Source organism: Carassius gibelio, chromosome B24, assembly GCF_023724105.1.
Source record: "Carassius gibelio isolate Cgi1373 ecotype wild population from Czech Republic chromosome B24, carGib1.2-hapl.c, whole genome shotgun sequence".
Classification (NCBI taxonomy): Eukaryota; Metazoa; Chordata; class Actinopteri; order Cypriniformes; family Cyprinidae; genus Carassius; species Carassius gibelio.
In genome coordinates this window covers 7583206-7604114 of record NC_068419.1, presented here as the reverse complement: position 1 = coordinate 7604114, position 20909 = coordinate 7583206, and the positions used below count along the sequence as shown (strand labels likewise).

Sequence of the window (20909 nt, the reverse complement as noted above, 5' to 3'; positions counted from 1 at the left end):
TACTACTATTATACTATTATAATGGACCTATTCACAGACTATGATGAACAACGTAAAACTAGCAAAGTTTTTGTATATAAAAAAAAAAAAATTTAAATGACAAAAAAAAAGTTCACAATCACACTGCTGCATAAGTGTTTCTAAAACGACAACTTTCTCTAGCATGACCAATATAATCAATCTCTAAAAAATTTTTCCTCTTTTGGAAAGTTTTTATTTTTTTTTGTTTGCTATTAGAGCCAATGAGAAAGCAAAATTACATTTGTTGTAATTCCCAGAAATTCCAGAAATCATTTTAATATGCTGATTTACTGCTCAAGAAACATTTCTTACCAATGTTGAAAACAGTTGTGTTGATTTCTATTTTGTGGAAACCCATGCTACTTTTGCTTCAGGGCTCTTTGATGAATATAAAGTTCAAAAGAACAGCATTTATTTGAAACATCATTTGAAATCTAATAAATGTCTTTACTGTCACTTTTGATCAATTTAATAAAAGACGTTCCACAGTTTGGTCATTCGTTACATGAAGGGAACTCTGGATATTCCAAAACCCCAAAACAGAGATGGGCCAGACACAGTGTTTTATGATGCTTTAACATAAGCAAGCAATGCGACGTTCATCAAGACCAGCATGTCCCACAGCGAGATCAAAAGCTCAGCACAACTCGCGCCCCCCCATGACTGCGCCGGATTTTGTCTCCCTTGAGGCCACAGGCGACTGCTGTCTGCACAGGGTTAACCTGGAAAGAGTGCTGGGCCAGGTGTGATGTGTTAGCGGTGCCTGATCTCCACATGTACACATTCTTTTAGAAGTTTTCCTTCACTTCTAAACGTCTGCCCAAGGCCTCTTGCACTCTCGACTGTCAGAAGGGAGACACATTTTTGTTTTACACACAGCTTTTCAAAACCGTGGCCACTAATATTAGACATCTGCCTTTTGGAGTTCTGATTCTCGGAGCTGGAGGAAAGGGGTGAGGGATTGGGGGGCCACTGGGGGGGGGGGGAGGTGGTCTCCGAGCCACATCAACAGGAAACATATTTAACTCAGTCCAGAGAAAAGGAGTGAAAGGAAGAGATAGCGCTGGAATACAGGGACACAGAGAGTATTTTACAAAGAAAATCAGGTGAACTTAATATTGCCAATAAATAATATCTAAAGGTTCATTAGTCTGGAATGCATGCATGCATGCATGTGTGTGTGTGTGTGTGTGTGTATTTTACAGGCCTCCTGATGAGAGTGAGTCGACAGTATGTCTGTGAGAATACGGACTAATGCACAGTGACGTATCTGAGCACCAGAACATATTTTTATAACACCTCACAATTCTATTGACCGTCGCTTGGAAGGATTGCATCAGAGTCAATCCTGCAGACGTCCATCAGAAGCCCTGCGTCTGGCAGGAAAGGTGATTCAGAGGAGGAGGAGGATGTAGAATTCAGATGTTTTTCAGCTTCATAAACCTCAGCAGGAATGGAAAGCAAACCTCACATCCCTGTACGTTTCCACCGAAAAACTCGGGTTCTTACCACACAAACAGCTTTGCAAAGAAACAACATAAAAGCTAGATCTCATAAAACTGGATTACTCATATTTTAATCACCACAGTCGACACTGACTCTCCAGACACTTTGTGTAATTGGCCACTAAAATACAATTATTATACTTATATATATTGTATTTTCACGCTACTTTTAAACACATCAAATCAGCATATTAGAAGGAATAAATAACAAGTTTAAAGATATAACACAATTCTGATATTTTTTCTCAGAAATGTGAGATATAACCTCGCAGTTAAGAGTGATAAAGTCAGAATTGCAAGTTATAATTTCATAATTGCGGTATATAAACTCACAATTGTGAGACACTAACACGCAATTCTGAGAGAAAAACTCAGATTTGCCGCAATTACTTTTTTACTTTTTATTCAGTGGCGGAAAAAAGTTTCCATGCATAAATGTGAGAAAATAAGGACAGTTGTCATTTCTTTTGGTGAACTGTTCCTTTAAATCCAGCCTAATTACAGTACACAGAGCTTTCTTTAGTCCAATTTGTCGACTTGTCATTCAGACAACCTAACAGCTAGCAACAGTAAGCAGTCTGAAAAATATAAGGCAATTACTGTGATTTACGGAAACAGATCCTGCTCGAAAAATGTCCACAGAGCTTCATTTAGCACTTTTAGACACTCTCAAATGCTAAAGGGGCTCTGAATTACAGACATAGTATGTACTGTAGCACCTCTTTACAGGACTGTTTTAATAAAGATAAGCCAACGGTAAACTGCCCAGCCCTGGGAAAACATTTATCAGCAAATTGTTTGCAATTGAAATGCAAAGTCAACATCAGAGAATAACAGGGGACTTAGCTTATCCAGTGCAGCTGCCAAAGCTCGTACAAAATTAAACAAAGATCTTATCCCGAACATGCCGGAACATTACCGTGGCCTTCAGCTGCATCTTCTCCACACCTGTGAGGTACAGACTCTCTTTCTCCGTCTACAGCTGCCAGCTATGTCTCTAGAATAAACTAAACAGCCCTCCGCTGCTGATTCGGCTGTGCTATTCTCATTGGACAAATTGAATTAAACAGTCATCGCAGTTCCTCTTAAGTTCCTCTTAGCTGTGTAAACAGTGATGGGAGCACCCGGACAGTCAGATCCAGTATCCTGCGGTCTAGGCTACTGTGACTGTCCACTTCAAATCTCTTACATAGACTTGCAAAACTTTTACTGAGGGAATTCGGTGGCCTTTATGAAGTTAAAAAGACATTATGAGGTCAGATGTAATTTAGTGTAGGGATTCAGTGACCGAACGCCTCTCCACTGGCCAAACACACAAGAAGGTAAGAAATGGTTTTGTAGCACCGTCACATGACCTAGATCTCTTAGAGGTTTACAAATAGTTTTTATGTAGAACATTTTAGGGTTGCAAAATGTTGAGGGAAAAAAATCCTTGTGACTTACTGGCTAGAATATTATATACATATATATATATACATATATATATTACGATTGTAAATGTCGGTTTTATTAGTTTTAGAACAGTTACAAAATGTATGCACATTTCTAGATTTCTAGAGATAAAAATAGCGGAGAATATCATCAAAGACGAGCAAAAATAATGCAATAGAAGATTAATTATACTTAACATGTTATGCCTGAATGCAGATTTATCTCTTTTTCTGGATTCATACCAATTGACAACAATGCAAATCATACTCCAGGCTGTTTGTGAGTGTGCTTGAGTTCAGAAACAGTTTTCAGAAAACATGCCACACAAACACCTTCATGTATTCATACTAAATGTAAAATAGACTTAAAATGGCATCATAAACTGTAGAGAAAACCCCTTGATTCCTTTCCAAATGGGTCTGATTCACTCACAGATTTGAACAGTAACATTTAGTAAAAGCAATATGAAGATCTTCATTGAACGAACCTTGGATGCATTGCAACGCCCCGTCTTCCGTGCGGATGGTGAACGTCTCACCTGGGTTCACCTGGACCAGGATCACCTGTAAAACAAGAGCAGATGTTCAATTTGTCGAACAAGGGAACAATTCTTGGTCTTTAGTCTTAGCTAAAGAGTTGCTATAGAATATTTCTGGCTTTTAATATGAGAGGCTGTTGAGACTTGCTGTCAATAAATAAGTCTGACTTTACAAACTCACCTGCTGTGGTGCATCGCCATTGATCACGTGGTGCATCATGGGAACCTCGTTGCTCAATGGAGGCGGGAGGTCCAGCATTTGGTCCATCATCATCATGGTGACGAACATTCATGGAGCCCTCCCTACAACAGCTTGAGAGAAAGAGAGAGAGAGAGAGAGAGACAAATTGTTAAAATAATATCTAATTACACAGTGAAAAGCCAGGCCTAAAAGCCAGGCCGCTCTTAAATGAGTAATTAGCCTAATTTGAAATCAGCTAATGATGAAGACTAAAGCAGATCCTCATCTGCTACCCCATTCACACACACACACACACACACACACACACACACAATGCAAATACACACTGAACCACACACGTCTCACTGAAAGGCTACTGGTGGGTTATGGAACGGGATGAAATCATTATGATGTCACCAATGTTTATATGATGATGTAATCTGTATATAAAATGCAGTTATAGGGCGACAGTCTCTCCACCACAGCAAGGAGACCAGACAGAGAGAAAGAAAAAAGGAAAAAACAACAAAACAGGAACCTTTGTCTTGCAGCAAATGTGTGCCTCTAAAAAAAGGAGAAAAAAAACAGGACATTTTGCCTTGCAGCAAACCTGTGCCTATAACATATATATATATATATATATATATATATATATATATATATATATATATATATATATATATATATATATATATATATATATATACACTAATTTCCATTAGTCATTTACTACAATAAAAGCTCAACTGAATCAGGTGAAACTGATTTTGTCTTCAGAAGATTTCTAAATGAATAAATGAATCGTTATCCATGTTTCGTACTGTAAATGACAACATTGTGATTTTTAAATTCACAAAAGAATTACTAAAATGATTCGAGTGTTTTTGTTTTATTAGATAACATTTAACACATATTACAATTTTTAAATATATTTACTATGTAATAAACACTGAATTTTATTTACTGCCATTTACTGACCATACAACTTGGAAACAATTATAGCAATATAACTGTGAATGACAGTTTCAATTCAAATGTACAATTAGCATGTTCACTGCTTTTGTAAAACTAATTTCTTACATTTAGATTGGCACATTTAAAAATCAATGTGGCAGTTTCCAAACTCCTTCTGTTCCAACTTCCAAGTGCACTATTTTCAACATATTATGATTTGAAATGAACTAATTCGACTTTTGCGTAATACAGAAAACAAGGGTGTAGGCTGCAGCCTTTAAAGCATAAAACACTTGCACAACAGACCAGCACAGAAGTCAACACAAGTCAGTACTGTATCATTTAGATTGATCAAAACAAAGGCAATATTGCTTGTCACACTGGATGAACACCTCACAGAATTGCTTCACATGACACTCTTAAAACTCTTTAAAAACAGCCAAAGTTCAGGTGGGGGGAAAGATCAGCACAGCAATGATAATGTCTTCTCAGCTGACTGGTGCCATTTTCCTCTACAAAAGCAATAACCTGTCCAATTTAACTCCAAACACAAACGTCACCCCCAAGGGTCAAACCAAGAGCAACAAAACCATTCATCTGATGCTCTGAAGTAGTGCAGGAAAAACAACAGCTACAGAGATTACAGACAGAAGCCTTAAGCTACGAAAAAACACTGTGGTTGTACCTTCAGGTCCATACATTGTTTCTTAACTACGGCAGGATGTTCATAAAATGTTGTGGCATTTTGTGGTTCTTTTTTGTTAGAATAATTTCAGTCGGTTGTTAAAAACCACAAAAATCAACCTACAGTGTACATATGTCCTCTGATCTCCAGGAGAGAGGAAGACACGAGAATAGAGGTCGGGGGCTTTTTATTGGCTCATAAATGCCTTCACTTCCACTGCTAAACACACACACCACCCACAGCCAACCTGTTTCCTTGAAAGTTAACATGAAATGATTCACAGCCCACAATCTCCACAATGTGACATATATACAGTGTATTCAGATTAAACAGTATATTAATGTGACTTGGTACAGTTACTTTATGTGTTCTCTAGATGACTAGAGACTGAAAAATAAGAATGAAATGAGACTGAAAATGAGATGAAAATAAGAAGTCTCTGTGATATGAGCTGTGAAGAAAGGCGGAACAATTAAATTTTTTTATTTGAAAAAAAAAAACGGAACAAAACAAAAAACAAAACTAAAATAAATAAATAAAATGAAATACAAAAACAAAACACATACACAAAAATTAAACAAAAAATAAAATTAAAAACTAAACAATTTAACAAAAACAAACAAACAAAAAAACAGACACACAAACAAAATTTCAGACCATTATTTTTTTTTTTACTAACATGCATCAATATTCCAATTTAGAAAAAAACAAAATAGGTGGAACAACTAATTACATTAAATATTTGATACAATTTTAATAATTAAAAAAATAAAAATAAATAACAAAACTAATTAAAAAAAAAATCAATTGTCAAATTGACAGAAGCTCTACATTAACCTCACTTCATGAGCTGCTGAAGCATCCTGCAGTCTTTCAGATTCTGAGCATGCTTGTTTTCCTTTTCTCTGAGCTCTACACCACAGCCTGTAATTACCGCCCAAATAAAATCATTAACACTACAGCTTAACACGCCAAAGCCTGCGGGGTCCAAAAACCTTCTCTCTTCTCCTGTTCCCCCTCCTCTCTCTCTCTGTAGCCCTCAGGCTCTCAATCCATTCTTTCTTTTCTTTCTGCTCTCCTCATTCCCCTCATTCCTGAGGATGGCTGGAGTCTGAACGTCTGTAGGGTTGAGGGGGGCATTTAAGGGCTAAATCCCCTGAGAGAAAAGTTGAGAAGATTCATACAATGTCAGAGACGAGGGGAGCGGAGAGGGGGGTGTCATACAAAGAAGCTGGACCCCCTACCTTCACGGGTCATGTTGTTGTGACCACGTCACAGAGAGTCCTTTCATGGCATGGCTGATGTTCTAGCGATGTGGGGTATTCCCTAGACCACTTCCCCGTCGCCCTCACACCCCTTCACACAGTCAAACAGCACGCCTTTCATCCAACCAAAACAACACCAGTGAAACAATCATTTCCTTGATGACATCATCTCAGATCCTCCTCGGGACCTGGATGTTTGATGATCATAGAGAACATGGATCAGAGTGCAACTGGACAGGTGTGTTGTGTTTCACCAAACATGGAAGAAAGACTATTAGATTTAAAATACACACCAATATTTGTCCTCTGGAGTTTCAGAGATCTTAAATGACACAAAATATCTGAGAAATAAAATGACTTTTTTTTTTTTTTGGGATGCAATTAATCATGATTAAACCTTTGACAGTACTAATACACACACAGACACATATGTACACACAAAATTTTATCGCATTTTTTATTTTGTGCCGCTAAAAGCATAAAAAAAAGAAAATTCAACTTTGGTATGAATTTACAGATAACTTACGGGATATGATCTAGGGAACTAGGGACTTCAACTTAACCTAATTCGAACATGGATGACATTTAAACCACAAGATTTTTACAGACTCAACTTTCTTAAACCTCCCTAAACACATTAAAAAGACAAATCTACTATATGCAGTAACATCTGGCAGCAGAAGCATTGCAATGATGCAAATTCGCAGTAAAATTTAAAAGTGAAAGGTGTAATTTTTGCAAACATAATGATTATATTCAAACAGGTTTCCTTAAAACGAATTAACCGTTAGTTGATACAACAGATAGTCCCACCTCAAATTCACACCAATGTTACTGTGTAAAGGCCAGTGAGGAAGCTCAAATCAACAAGACAATGTTTTGATAGCGCCACAGTGTTTACAAGGAATCAACCTTACTCTTTACAACTACACATACTTTAGAAAAAAGTACACACTTCAGCTTTAAAGATCTTCTTCACAACAGCAAACAAGCACTAAAAAAAGCAACCTGCCACACACACCACCATAGGATAGATTTAATTCTTTTTAAAAATCTGTTCTTGCATCTGGCAGATTTACAGTTCCAGATGTGGACCCAGTCTGGCATGGGCCTATAATCAAGCTAATGGCACATAATAACACTGAGGAAGCTGGGAAACCAAGAAAACCATCACTTTTTCCTCTCCATCTCCCCCTTATTTCTTTATTCTCTCATTCCATCCCTTCCCTCAGCCCTGATCAGCTGAAAAACACACACACATATACACAAAACACATGCTCAGGCTTGCACACACACATTCCCAGAGAATGAGAAACAATCTAAATGTCACATTTTTTGCCTGCAAAGTAACTCCCTCTCACCTCGAAGAGCTCAGGATTTCCATCTCCCCGACGTTGACTCACGTCTGTGACTCTGATCAGCATTTACAGCCAGATGACATCACCTCTTTAAAAATATCTCAACAACCTCGGCCACAATGGAACTGAAGCGATAACAGTCCAGACAAGGAACAAGCAGGAAATCAAGGACACATTGCAGGAGTGTGGCAGAATAATGACTGGCCTTTATTTGCGTCTGGTCTGGTATATGAGGTTTCTGGCCTAGAATCTTGCTTGCCTAATCAGGGTAGTGCTACAAAGTTAAAGTGTAAAGGCCCATTAACAAAAATTAATAAAGTTTTGACAAATTTTCACACCACAGCTATGAAGATAATGTCACAGAGCAACAATATCATTGGAATCACTTTCTGATGAACAATAAAACATTCATATGCATTCAGAATCCACACGACTTTGAAAGGACTGTGCATTTAATGTGGCAGAAGACACTTATAATAAACAGAATTTTACCATTCGTTGGTGTCAATGCTAATATTATTATATTTTTTGGTTATTGTCCTTGGTGTTAAGGTCTAAATTAACCACACAAGCCTGAAAAGAAATCTCATTTGTTTTTGCACATATTCATATTATTAATGAACAGCATCATACATTTCAATCTGTTCAAAAGTTATCATATGTAGAGGGGGCATTAACGACAAAAAAAAAAAAAATAATAATAATAATAATAATATATTATCATCAATAGTGATAATTAGACAATATTTTTACAGTTCAATTAAGGAGTAATATTTGCCGCTTTAAAATGATTTCCAGTGGCATTTTTCTAACCTTATTAGATGTATGTATCATCTTTAATGGAAAACTCTTACATTTAATTAATAAACTGAATTAGATTAAAAAGGTGATACTAATCAACTGAAATCAGTATCAAAAAATCCATATTTGCATTGCAGATGCTGCATCTAAAGTGGCATTTAGATATTTTGATTAATGCTTTTGATTAGAGGTGGCATGCAAGCATTGACCCTGCGATTACAATTGCATAAATAAAGTTATGAGAAAAAATGTTGACATACTAACAGTGGCATATTTGATGATCATGTCTGCTCGCACATCATTAAAACAACAGTTATGATATTATAGTAGAAGCAACTAATCAAGTAAGGCCAAAAATCATGCAAATCTGAAACAACAATGAGGATGAGTAAACAATGACTGAAGTTTTATTTTTGGGTGATCTGGTTTGGTTTTGATCTCTTACATTTAATTTCAGACTTTGTAGTATCTTGCAAAATCTGATCGTTGAGATCATTTCTGAAACTCGAGAGATTACTAAAGTCTGTTTCTCAAGATCAAAATATGTTCTCCAATAAATCTCATTTCAATCTAAGATAATAATTTGTCATAATACATTTTTTTCCCCTTTGGTCTATGTAATAGCATCAGGACCCATCTCAGTTCCTCTGTCCTGTTTAACAGATAAAGGTGTAACCCAATACTGACACCACAGACTCCAGAGCACGATCTGGTTCCTCCCTGAAGGCACAATAATGCAGTTACACACCCAGCTGAGCTCAAAAAGCTGACCCTGTTTCAGCCCGCACTGAAACTTCATCCACTCTCACCTTACAGAACTTCCAGTGAAAGACACTAGGAGCGAGGGGACAAAAAAATGAGGGACAGTGCAGAGAAAGAAGACAGAAAAGTGATTCCCAGGATCCAAATTCAATGTTGCGTAACCCCAATATGAAACCTGATCCAGCCTCTGAGCGCTGAGAAGGAGCAGAGGAGCATCTTAACTGGGTCAGGCTGAGTGAATCATATTCTCCAGTTGTGCTGGGTCACATCAGAGAAAATTATACAGTCTCACACCCTTAACATCCTAATTGTACAGGGACGGAATAAAAAATGAGCTACAGATTGAGAAAGGAAGTTCAAGAGGCTATCTATGAAGTGAAATAGCTCGGTATTAATATCTGAACGATTCTTATGTGCCAGTTCACACAACAGTGTACTCCTGGACAAATGACTCTACAGAGCTGCTTCTTTTACTGAATCAAAACATACATCAGGAAAATGGTGGTTTGAATCATAAAAGAATGACTCTTATGAACAGGTTCTTTTTTGATGAATCATATATAACAATATAGTTTAATCCCAAACAAACAACTCTTTTGAACTAGTTCTTTTTAGAGAATCAAAACATAAAAAATTAAAAGTGTAGTCTGAATCACAAATAAATGAATCAAACCAGTTAGTTAAATCAGAGTCATCACTGTCTAGTTATCATAACAATGATTAGTTTAAAGATACATAGTTTTAGTCATAGTAGAATCATTTTAAATCGATTTATCACTGAAATTCTCACCTAACCTTCATAAACATTTCCATCAAGTCAATGAGCCTCATGTTCTTGTCATAACATCCATACTGATGTTTTAATATTACAGCTAGTCGGCCAGTTTAGACTTAACCATATTTCAGAAATATCAATCTACAGTCCTCCAGACACGCAAGTGTTGTAATAAACATGTTCATGTCTGTATAGAATGAACAGGCAGCACTCTTTACCATAGCCACTTTCCCTCCCTCTACTTCTAAAGGTTAATAGATCACATACCTTATCTTTATTTGGGCCTCAGCTACAAACAGGCAAGCTAGGTAGGTTTACATTCGGGTTTCGGACATCTGTACCAAACATGTTATGATTAGTAGGAGGTAGATCACCCGAGTCATGAAACATCTGATGCAAAGCATTGCTAGATCTGGTTCTTATGATCAAACATCGCTGTGATGCTCAGCAGAAGAGACAAGGACCATTGCCCACTCCTCAATCCTGCCTTTAGCAATTGATGGCTGATAAGGTAAAAGGGTGGGAAAAGTTTTGTTTCAGCACTTAACTATCCATTCATGTGCATTCTGTTGCACCTATGCTCAAACAGGTCAGGATCAGGAAGGAAGGAAAAACAAAATTATGTACCAGCTCGGAGATAAACCATGCACAGAGTATGAGTGGAAAAATTCCTCAACCCCGTTTTTGCTTCACAAAAAAAACATCCCTAACAAAGTAAAAATATAATTAACCATTTAATTTTTTTGGCCAATATTCAGTAGTGGTGACACAGAATCAGTGTTTTGAACAAATTAACTGAATGAATGGCTCAGTGACTCGCTTTTAAAGATATGCTAAATTTGGAGCCACACACTAATTTTACAGTTTCTACCATATGAATATGTCACATGGTTCTGAAAGTATCTTCCCTTTCAGTTTTCAAATGACCAGTGATCAACCAGACAAACGAGCTACAAGGTGAATTGCGTCATTACCAACATGGTTCTGAAGCAAAAACTGTATAATAAAATCAGACAAAAACACAAAAGTACAAGAGTGTGTACTTAACACCTTAAATGAGGACAGAACTATACAGATTTAATTGAGATTGGCAATCAAATTAACAAGGGATAACTATAAAACATATTTTAGATGTTAATTTTAACTGGTGAGATTTCTTGCCCATGCAAAACCAGGAATTAAAAAAACAATTATTTAAAAAACAAGTTCAAAATAATGTGTCTTTATGGCTTCAATAAAAGCATACATTAGAATTAACAATCTCATAGCTCACATTTGGTTTGCGTTTATGTTTTCTTTAATTTCCCTAAGAAGAAAACGAATGTCTTTTACAAATAGCGAAAGTCAGTACAATAAGGCCATCCTTCAAAAATATTCTTGTTTGCCTTAACCCGACCGACCCAGTCAATTTAGGACCGACTCAATTATTTATTTATTTTTTTGCTTTAATAATAACCGACTAGCCGGTTGTAAATTTGCGTTAAGATCGACCAATTTTTTTTTTTTTTACTCTTCAAACAACTAATACAAAAGCAATAAAATAATAATAAATATATTTTAGTAAGTATTGTAAATATATAAATTTCCTAGGCCTACATACAAACAAAGACTACGTTCTTTCTTTAAAAAAACCTGACGTCATCTAGGTTTACACGGATGTCACACTATGGCCTGTGTGTTTGCTTCGTCTCATACTCTCATTCTCTGTCAGAGTCAACGGTTCGCACTTAGTAATGATGGCTGCAGTAAACTAAATGTTTATGGTCACTGTTCAAAGTCATACGGGTTCGGGCACCATAATACATCTAAAAATGTCATTTAAACAGCTCGACACTGCTTTAACTTGGCACGAAGCTCCGGAAAAACTGTGCCCAGATCTTTTCACATCCCTTCTCCCGTCTAGTCTAAAACGTCGAAAATCTATTGCACAAATCGACTGGACCAACCAACACAAGTTTCGAAAACGAAAATAGGAAATTGATTGTAACAGCCTTCTCTCTGAGCGCGTCCAGTTTTCTTTTCTTTCTTTTTTTTTTTTTTTTGGGAACACGCAGCGTCACAGCAACTTTATTTTTACATCACGTTATTTGTATTGGGGTCGCTTCGACCCGCGGACATGAAAAACAACCACAGACTTGGCAACACTGGTTGGCCTTTACTACACCAATACCAATAACGTGATGTTAAGCCCCTAAAATGCTAATTTTACCAAGGCAACCCTGCCAAAAAAACGTTTATTAACGGGTAACCTCCTGGGAACGCGATTGGGCTAGTTTTGAGAAGAAAGTGGGCAGGATTTGTTTTGAAAACCTGGCAACCCTGATCTGAACGCACGTGCTGGAGATGTACTTCTAATCACAGGAGTGCCTTTACTAACGAGATGCAGATGAAAATCGCATTCGATTTTTTGCACAGCTCTACAACATCACTTTTTGAACACTGCTAGACCAATCAAATTTGAGAACCGGAACTACTTGCTCATACTTATGGGTTTGTTTGAATCCTTAACCATAACCGAAAACAGTGGGGACAGAACAACACTGAAGGAGGGAAACTTGGGTTTTTAGCTCAAGGGTATGATGGTGATCAGGGTTCACAGTAATTCTCCACAAATCACCCATTCCTAAACCAGATCTTTAACCACTACCACCACCCTTCCCAGTGCTAAAAGCCTTGCCTAAATGTTTTACAAATGTACCATGAGTTTCACATAAGATCATCTCTGCTACCCTCAGGGTAACAATAATAATAATAATAATGACAACAAAGGAGTACTGACAGCTCAACAGATCATTACAATACCTCGCAGGAAATGATGGAGGAAGATAAATCAAAACATCTGATTTTTAAATGCAATAAGCACAAACACCCATCAAAGGAAGGTGGTGGACAGTGGAGAACCCAGAGAGCAAACCAGGTATACAATAGATAAAGGTACAGCATGAGAATGCGTGGTGGAAAAAAGTGGGTAATCTGTAAAAAAGTATCTGCAGTGTGCATTTGCATTAAATGTTAAGGAGAGTGTATAAACAGCTAAATATAGCCTGCCGTTATCACAAGAACTGGAGACTCAGCCAAAGAATGGAATGGGACTCTAGAAAATACCCACAAGCACCACATTCTTTTAACGTTTGAGTTTGGGGCCAAAGGGCTTTAGGGCTGGGAGGGGTCAGGGTATGCCTGTGTGTTTTAATGGGGGTGTGAGATGCTGATAAATCAGTGCTCACCCTGTGGTCAGGTTACCACCACAGAAATGTGCATTTCTTCCACAGGAAATCATTTAAAGCATCACTTACAAGAAAACTTAAGTGCATACAATATTAATCTGCAAAACCCTGTGTTTGACATACTAAAAGAGATGTTTTGCACTGCTGTTTAAACTTTAGCATAACAGAACATTTTCCACTTTCCAACTCTATGAATATTACAGCGGTGACTTAAAGGGAGAAATCATGATTTTCTTGACGCAAAGGTTGGAGTCTCTGAAGTCTACAAGTCTGCTTTCTGCACCTTAAGATTCGCTCTGGAATGTCATGTGACGTCATGTATTTGGGATCGGGTTTCCTCTGGCTAAAAGATCCGGTCCGCGGATTATTAAGCTTTCTTAATCATATTTTTAGAGAGTCTGTATTCTTTATATCACAACTGTTCCAATTTTAACACTATCATCCTGAAATAAAAACAGTAAACAACATTTAAATGCTCCCACTGAAAGTCCAACTCGTTAAGATTCGATTCAATAAAACGATTCAACGATTCTTTCGGTCATGACATAATTCATCACGTGAGGCTTCCGCTTCGCCTGTGCGTTGAAAAAACGGTGATAAAATTAACCTGTAAACAATTCCATTACGTGTTTCTTGTAATACACATCTTATCTGTCTGTGTGAGTGTATTTGTACATATATCAAACATGTCTCTTATTAAAGTAACTTTCGTCCCACAAGTCAAATCCTCAGTATGCTTCAAACACGTTACTGTTAGTTTTAATAAAGAACTGAACGGACTGATCCAGTCCCATTAAAGAACGAATCATTCTTGTGAACCGGTTCAATTGAATCATTGAAACGATTCAACTCAAAAGAACGCTTTTCTACAATGCAAGTTCAAACAGTTTCCTATTAGAACGCTTCTCTGAATACAAGTGTATGTTATTTTGATAGTGAGGAGAATGAAACTGAATTTTATCTATACAATAGACAACATACGTCAAGCTCATTTCAGTGATGTAACAATCCAGCCATTATTACGAAATTATTCGTGTGACGCTTAAGCAAACAACTTGTTGCTGGGAATTGACGTGTCAGTTCCCAAAGGTTATATAGGTAAAGGCATATGAATGCAATATGTTGATACAAAAAAATAGTGTTGATAATTTTTTTTTTATAATGAATCGGGTTCGAATTCCAGAATTTTCCGGGGAAAATGCAGTGTAGGCTACATAATCACAATAGCGAATAAAAGCCTCCCCTGTTTATCAATTTATTTAATTTCGATAAAGCAGCGTTAATAATGATTACGAATGATTTTTTTCCTGCATAAAAAGTAGGCTCTACAAGATGCACATAACTTAACAATTGAAGTATTCACTAGTGAAACACTGCTGTCAAAGCAGACAAAGATAAAAGTAAAGTAAACAAGCTCCTGAACGAACTAAGTTTCGTTTAGGTTTCGTTTCGTTTTTCATTCAATTCAAGACTTCCCTTTCCCATCAGAGAGTCAGCCGGCTCGCGCTTTTCTGCAGCTTCAAACTTTGCGAAACGGTCTCTCAGAGCTCTTGGGAAAATCACATCACGGCGTTAATATTTTGACCAAAACTCGTCTGCTTACCTCGGATTCAGTCAGTCTTGCTTATTAACACGTTAGTCCCTAAATGCTCGTAACAGAAAACATGTCATTCCGTCGCTGCGAAGTCCACGGTGGACCAGACCAGACCAGTGTGGAATTCGGTAATGTCAAATATGTGGAAGCGCACGTGGGGGTGTAGAAGTTTACCGTATAACACCGAATACTGTCCCGTACCATTCCATCAGTCACCGGAATCATAACTGATAATGAAGACAAAAGAGGATGTTAAGACTCTTAGGATAGGCGAGGCCAACTGGTTGGTGTTGTGTAATAAATCCATGCATAAATAAATAAATAAATAAATGTTTAACTGTACTTAATAAATTTCAAACTGTAACTTCAATAATAATATTAATAATAATAAATATAATTATCTAAATATACAAATATACAATTGATGTAAAACTCATCAAAACTCAGCTTTGTCCACAAACTTATTAAGTTCCTCTTTGCCCTTTCAACATCCTCAAACATGATACACAGGATTTTGTTTAGGACTAAGATATCTCATAAAAAATCCATAATGATGTAAATTATCTATAATTTCAATCTCATATCCGATGGCCACACAAACGGTGTCATAACAGTACAGTAATTATTGTAATGTTATATACATCGAAATGCATGATATTCTAAACTCATGATTCAAACTAAGAGACTTTTCCTAATTTGTGGGCCAAATTAAACTTTGTATAACTCGTTATAATTATGTGGTTAACATTAACAGTACATACGAGTGAAAACCTACATTTTTGGCTTTAGTTGAAATGCTAGCCCATGTAATTAGGTTTTTAAAGTTTCATATATTTCTATGAAAGTAGGGTAATCAGTGTGAAAAGAAAATGTGATCATATTGTAAAAGAGAAACTACAGCGCCACTTAGTGGTCATTAGCATTAGTACAGTAATCTGATCAGCTCTCATATTTCAGAGATTTGTAAACAGACTGGGATTATGCCATGCTTTATCAGGACATTAACCATGAAGCATATAATATCACACAAAGGACCATTTTAAAACGAGCAGAATTATCAAGATGAATACTGTTGTGTATGTTATATGAATCTATAACAAGAACTGTAGTAGAAGTAGAAGTAATAGCAGTTGTAGTAAAATCATTAAAATAGCATAAGGTGTAGTACTTTCACTGTTGGGCTGACATATGTCTGATATACAGTACATTCCAGTGTGACGTATGTAAACAACTGTTATATGACAGAACGTGAGGAACATTTCAAAATAAAAGACACCGCCTATCATCACAATACAGTACGGGGGGGAACATAAACATCAACCTCAGATGTCGTTTACTTAAAAACTTGCGTGCTTTTCGGTGTATTCAAAATAGTAAATAGTAGTAAATAGTAGTAGATAGACGACAAATAATAGCATATATCAACTTACAAACGATGGCTTCAGAGTTCTCATACCTGAGGACTTTTAATGTAAAATCTGCAGTGATTTCTAACTCTCTGGGGTCAGATGAGGTATTACAACACCATACAGTCAGTCACTATGTCAACTCTGAGACCGGTATAGTTGCATGAGTTTCTTGTGGTCTTTCAACTGGAAGTATAATTATGATGCGGCCCTTTTCGATCGTGGCGATTTTACTGTCAGTTGCAGCTGCTTATTATATTTATCTGCCTCTGCCCAGCACTATATCAGAGCCATGGAAACTCATGTTTATGGATTCTATATTGCGTGGTGTAATGCATGTGGTAAGCTTTGCATTTGTTTCCGTTGTATAATATATAGGCTCCATTATACAAATATGCATAATTATCAATTAAATGTTGATACAATATTTAAACACGATTAAAAAAAATCGTGAAATGCATTGTCAAAGTTTAACGTCATAGCTTAATTAAGAAAAGAAGATAATACAAACAAATTTAATAAAAACTAAACTAACATTCTATATATTTTTTTTTCTAGCAATAATGTTGGAAAGGAAAAATAAGGAAAATAAAAAATTGTCAATTTTTTTCGAAGAATCTATAAAATATATATTTTTCTAACAACAAATAAAAAGCTAAGAAGTTAAGACGTTGTCTATATGTTTAAAAATATTTTAAAAATATTTGATCATTTATTTCACTATTTTATTTTTACTTAAATTGATTGAAAATCATTTCAAAAGAGTTGTTATTTTCAATAAATCTTGTATTATTTTAATTGTTGACCTCTAAATGCTAATATCACCAAACAGTTTTTGTGTTTAAATTTACCATATATGCTTGGTTAATCTCATGCTTAATCAAAAATCGAATAGCTCTCAATAATACAAATTAAAGACGTGGAATTTGAGCCTGTAATGCTTAAAAAAAAAACCTTCCTGTGTCCCTTCAGAATTAAAAAAAAAAAATTCTTAAAGAGATTTGCTGACCCTTGGAGAGCGTTTAATAATCCCGCTCTCTGATCCCTCTAACTTGTCTTTTTTTCCATAGAGCTTTTTAGCTCACAATCTTGGACTGAGTCGACCTTTTGATATTGCAAAGTATGCTGCATCATGGGATGAAATAAAGGGTCCACAGTCCAGCCCAGTAATCCGGGTCACAGAAACGTCATTTGGAGGAGTGCAGGCGCAAGTGTTCGAGTCCACAGCAGCAGACCAAGAACCACCATTGAAAAGAGGTGTGGTCTATTTCCACGGAGGTGGATGGACACTCGGCAGTGGAAGTAAGTGAAAATGCATGTGATTTCATATAAATAAATGTTTTTTCTGTTTTGGATATTTTACACAGAAGGAGTGAGATAATAAAAAAAAAATATATTTTATTAGTAACTTTGGTTCCCTTTTTCTTTAAAGAGATGCAAACGTATTTCCTTCAGTGCTGGTCTATGGCTGAAGAGTTGGATGCAGTTGTAATATCAATTGAGTAAGCAATTCTCTACTGTATAATTTATTGCTACATCCATTTAGAGCTGTAATTGCATCAATTACCAGCTGTCACTTAACATATAATTTGTATGTTCAGGTACACGCTGGCCCCGGAGGCACGTTTCCCAGATCAGTATAATGAAGCCATTCAGGCCTCCAAACACATCCTGACAGCCGAGGTGTTGAGTCGGTACTCCATAGACCCGAAACGAGTGGCTGTGTCAGGGGACAGCGCCGGTGCCAATCTGGCCGCTGCTGTGGTGCAACAGGTGTGAGAAATAACTGCAAATGAATTTCACTCTATTTGCTGAATGATGTCACATACTGTCATATTATGTTTATTTTGAGGTGATGGGTCCAAAAATAATGCCTGTTTTGGTCTAGCGTGTCACACTTTCCTTCAAAATATGATTTGTTTTATAGGATTTTTTGTTTCAACAGCCATTTGTAAGGTGAAGATTACAAAATCACTAGAAAAAAAAGAACAGTGGTTCCTAACTATTTGATCTGTTCTAAGCTGATTTCATTCTGATTCAATTCTGATCTTAATTTTGATTGAATTTAGGAATTATGGCCAGTGACAAGAAGAAAATGCAAAGATGACTTGTGTAGAAAGCTTAATACATCCAAACAGTGACAGAAAATGACACACAAACATATATATACACACACACCTACGTTCCACCAAATCCCAAAGCTGCTCTATTGGATCGAGATCTGATGATTGTGGAGGCCATTTGATGATGATTTGAGCTTTGTGACATGGTGCATTATCCTGCTGGAAGTGGCCATCAGAAGATGGGTACACTGTAAATAAAGGGATGGACATGGTCAGCAACAGTACTCAGGTAGGCTGTGACATTTAAACAATGCTCAGTTGGTACCAAGTTGCCCAAAGTGCGCCAAGAAAACACACTTTGCAGCCTGAACAGTTGAGACAAGGCTGGATGGATCCATGCTTTCATGTTCTTTACGCCAAATTCTGACCCTACCATCTGAATGTTGCAGAAGAAATTGAGACTCATCAGACCAGGCAACGTTTTTACAATCTTTTATTGTCTGATTTTGATGAGCCTGTGGTAATTATATCCTCCGTGTCCTGTTCTTAGCTGATGGGGGCGACACCTGGTGTGGTCTTCTGCTGCTTTAGCTCATCTTCTTCAGGGTTCGACGTGTTGTGTGTTCAGAGATGGTATTCTGCATACCTTGGTTGTAACGAGTGGTTATTTGAGTTACTGTTGCCTTTCTATCATCTCTAACCAGTCTGCTCATTCTCCTCTGACATCAACAAGGCATTTTCATCCACACAACTGCCGCTCACTGGATATTTTCTCTGTAAACCCCAGAGATGGTTGTACGTGAAATACTCAGACCAGCCCGTCTGGAACCAACAACTATTCCACGTTCAAAGTCACTTAAATCCCTTTTCTTCCCCGCTCTGATGCTCGGTTTGAACTTCAGCAAGTCATCTTCACCACATTTAGATGCCTAAATGCATTGAATTGCTGCCATGTGATTGCCTGATTAGCTATTTGTGTAAGCAAGCAATTAAATAGGTGTACTTAATAAAGTAGCTTGTATATATATATATATATATATATATATATATATATATATATATAGTATTGATATAGTATATAGAGAATTTTCAGTTTTATTTTGCAAAAAAAATTGTCTAAATTAGGTAGGGTTAGGCCTTTTATTTTTTTGCAGATCAGCAGATTTTTTTCAAGGTGCATGCTGTGTTTTCATTACTAAGGAAAAGTAATATTTTGTCTCTCTTCTCACAGATGGCTATGGACAATAGTGCTTCTATTAAGTTCAAAGTTCAGGCACTTCTCTACCCTGTGCTTCAGGCCTTGGACTTCAACACCCCCTCATACCAGCAGAACGGCCACATTCCCATCCTGCACCGTCCACTCATGGCTCGCTTTTGGCTTGAGTACCTAAACGGGGATCCAAGACTTGTTACGTCTTTACTGGCAAACAACCACTCAATCTCAACCCCAAGCCAGGAGATAGCAGCGGCCAAAGCCAAGACCAATTGGACCAAGCTTCTTCCGGTGGCCTTCCAGAAGAGCTATAAACCTGTGTTTCCGCTTCACGGCGACCCAAAGCTGCTGGAGAAGCTGCCAGGGCTGCTGGATGTGAGAGCGTCGCCTCTACTAGCTGAAACAGAAGTGCTGAAGGCCGTGCCGCCCGCTTACATCATGACCTGTGAGCATGACGTGCTGAGAGACGACGGACTCATGTACGCCACACGACTGGAGGAGGCCGGAGTCCACGTCACTGTTGATCATGTTGAAGATGGTTTCCATGGATGCCTTAGTTTCGCTTTTGGACCCTTTCGGTTTTCTGTTGGGTTTCGAAGTTTTAGGAGTTATATCCTCTGGTTGAAGGAGAACCTCTAGCAGGTGTTTTTTTTTTTTTGGTGGGTGGGTGGGGTATTATGTTATGGTATTAATAATTTTGATTTCAAACATTAAGCAATGGTTTTTAGACTTAAATACTGTGCAACATGTCAATGCAATAGATTATGAAAAACACACTGATCAAGCCCAAAACTATTGAAACTATGTTTCAGTAACAATACACAATTGTTTTCGTAGCAGTGGGTTTATAGTGGATGTAATGCAGGATAATCCAGATTACACAAAGGTTTTTTTTGAATGTGAACCCATCCCTATTAATTCTGTCATGGAAATTATTTTATTGATAATATTTTATGTAAAAATCCGCAGAGTGTGACCGAAACAAATTGTCAATTACTATAAAAAATATATTAATAAAAAAAACATGAAAATGAATACATATAAATATAAAAGTTTTAAAAATGACTTACAATGTAATTTTTATATTAATCTACAGTGACAAAAAATAGACAATGTCTATTGAATATATA

General features: G+C 36.9%; 2 protein-coding genes across 3 annotated transcripts in view; one reads left to right on the top strand and one right to left on the bottom strand.

Moving 5' to 3' along the window:
* fndc3bb (fibronectin type III domain containing 3Bb) overlaps positions 1-15388 on the bottom strand; it is a 59520-nt gene extending 44132 nt beyond the window's left edge. The window contains exons 1-3 of one of the 2 annotated variants that reach the window (XM_052596094.1): positions 15272-15388; positions 3677-3807; positions 3445-3520 (exon numbers count right to left, since the gene is read on the bottom strand). In XM_052596094.1, coding sequence (XP_052452054.1) covers positions 3445-3520; positions 3677-3784 — 184 coding nt within the window. In that variant the 5' untranslated portion in view covers positions 3785-3807; positions 15272-15388. The other variant, XM_052596093.1, reaches the window with a different exon arrangement.
* Positions 15389-16555: 1167 nt separating this feature from the next.
* On the top strand, positions 16556-20882 carry LOC128013381 (neutral cholesterol ester hydrolase 1). The gene is made up of 5 exons (XM_052596335.1): positions 16556-16844; positions 17574-17805; positions 17936-18005; positions 18105-18276; positions 19798-20882. The coding sequence occupies exons 1-5, from the start codon at positions 16704-16706 to the stop codon at positions 20416-20418; spliced, it is 1236 nt and encodes a 411-aa protein (XP_052452295.1). The 5' UTR covers positions 16556-16703; the 3' UTR covers positions 20419-20882.
* The last annotated feature ends 27 nt before the right edge of the window (positions 20883-20909 follow it).

Bases quoted from the DNA above. Each gene is read 5' to 3' on its own strand.
- LOC128013381 (XM_052596335.1), top strand. From the start codon at position 16,704: ATGATGCGGCCCTTTTCGATCGTGGCGATTTTACTGTCAGTTGCAGCT. The intron at 18,006-18,104 runs GTAAGCAATTCT...TTGTATGTTCAG, and splicing joins GCAGTTGTAATATCAATTGA to GTACACGCTGGCCCCGGAGG. The intron at 18,277-19,797 runs GTGTGAGAAATA...CTCTTCTCACAG, and splicing joins CCGCTGCTGTGGTGCAACAG to ATGGCTATGGACAATAGTGC.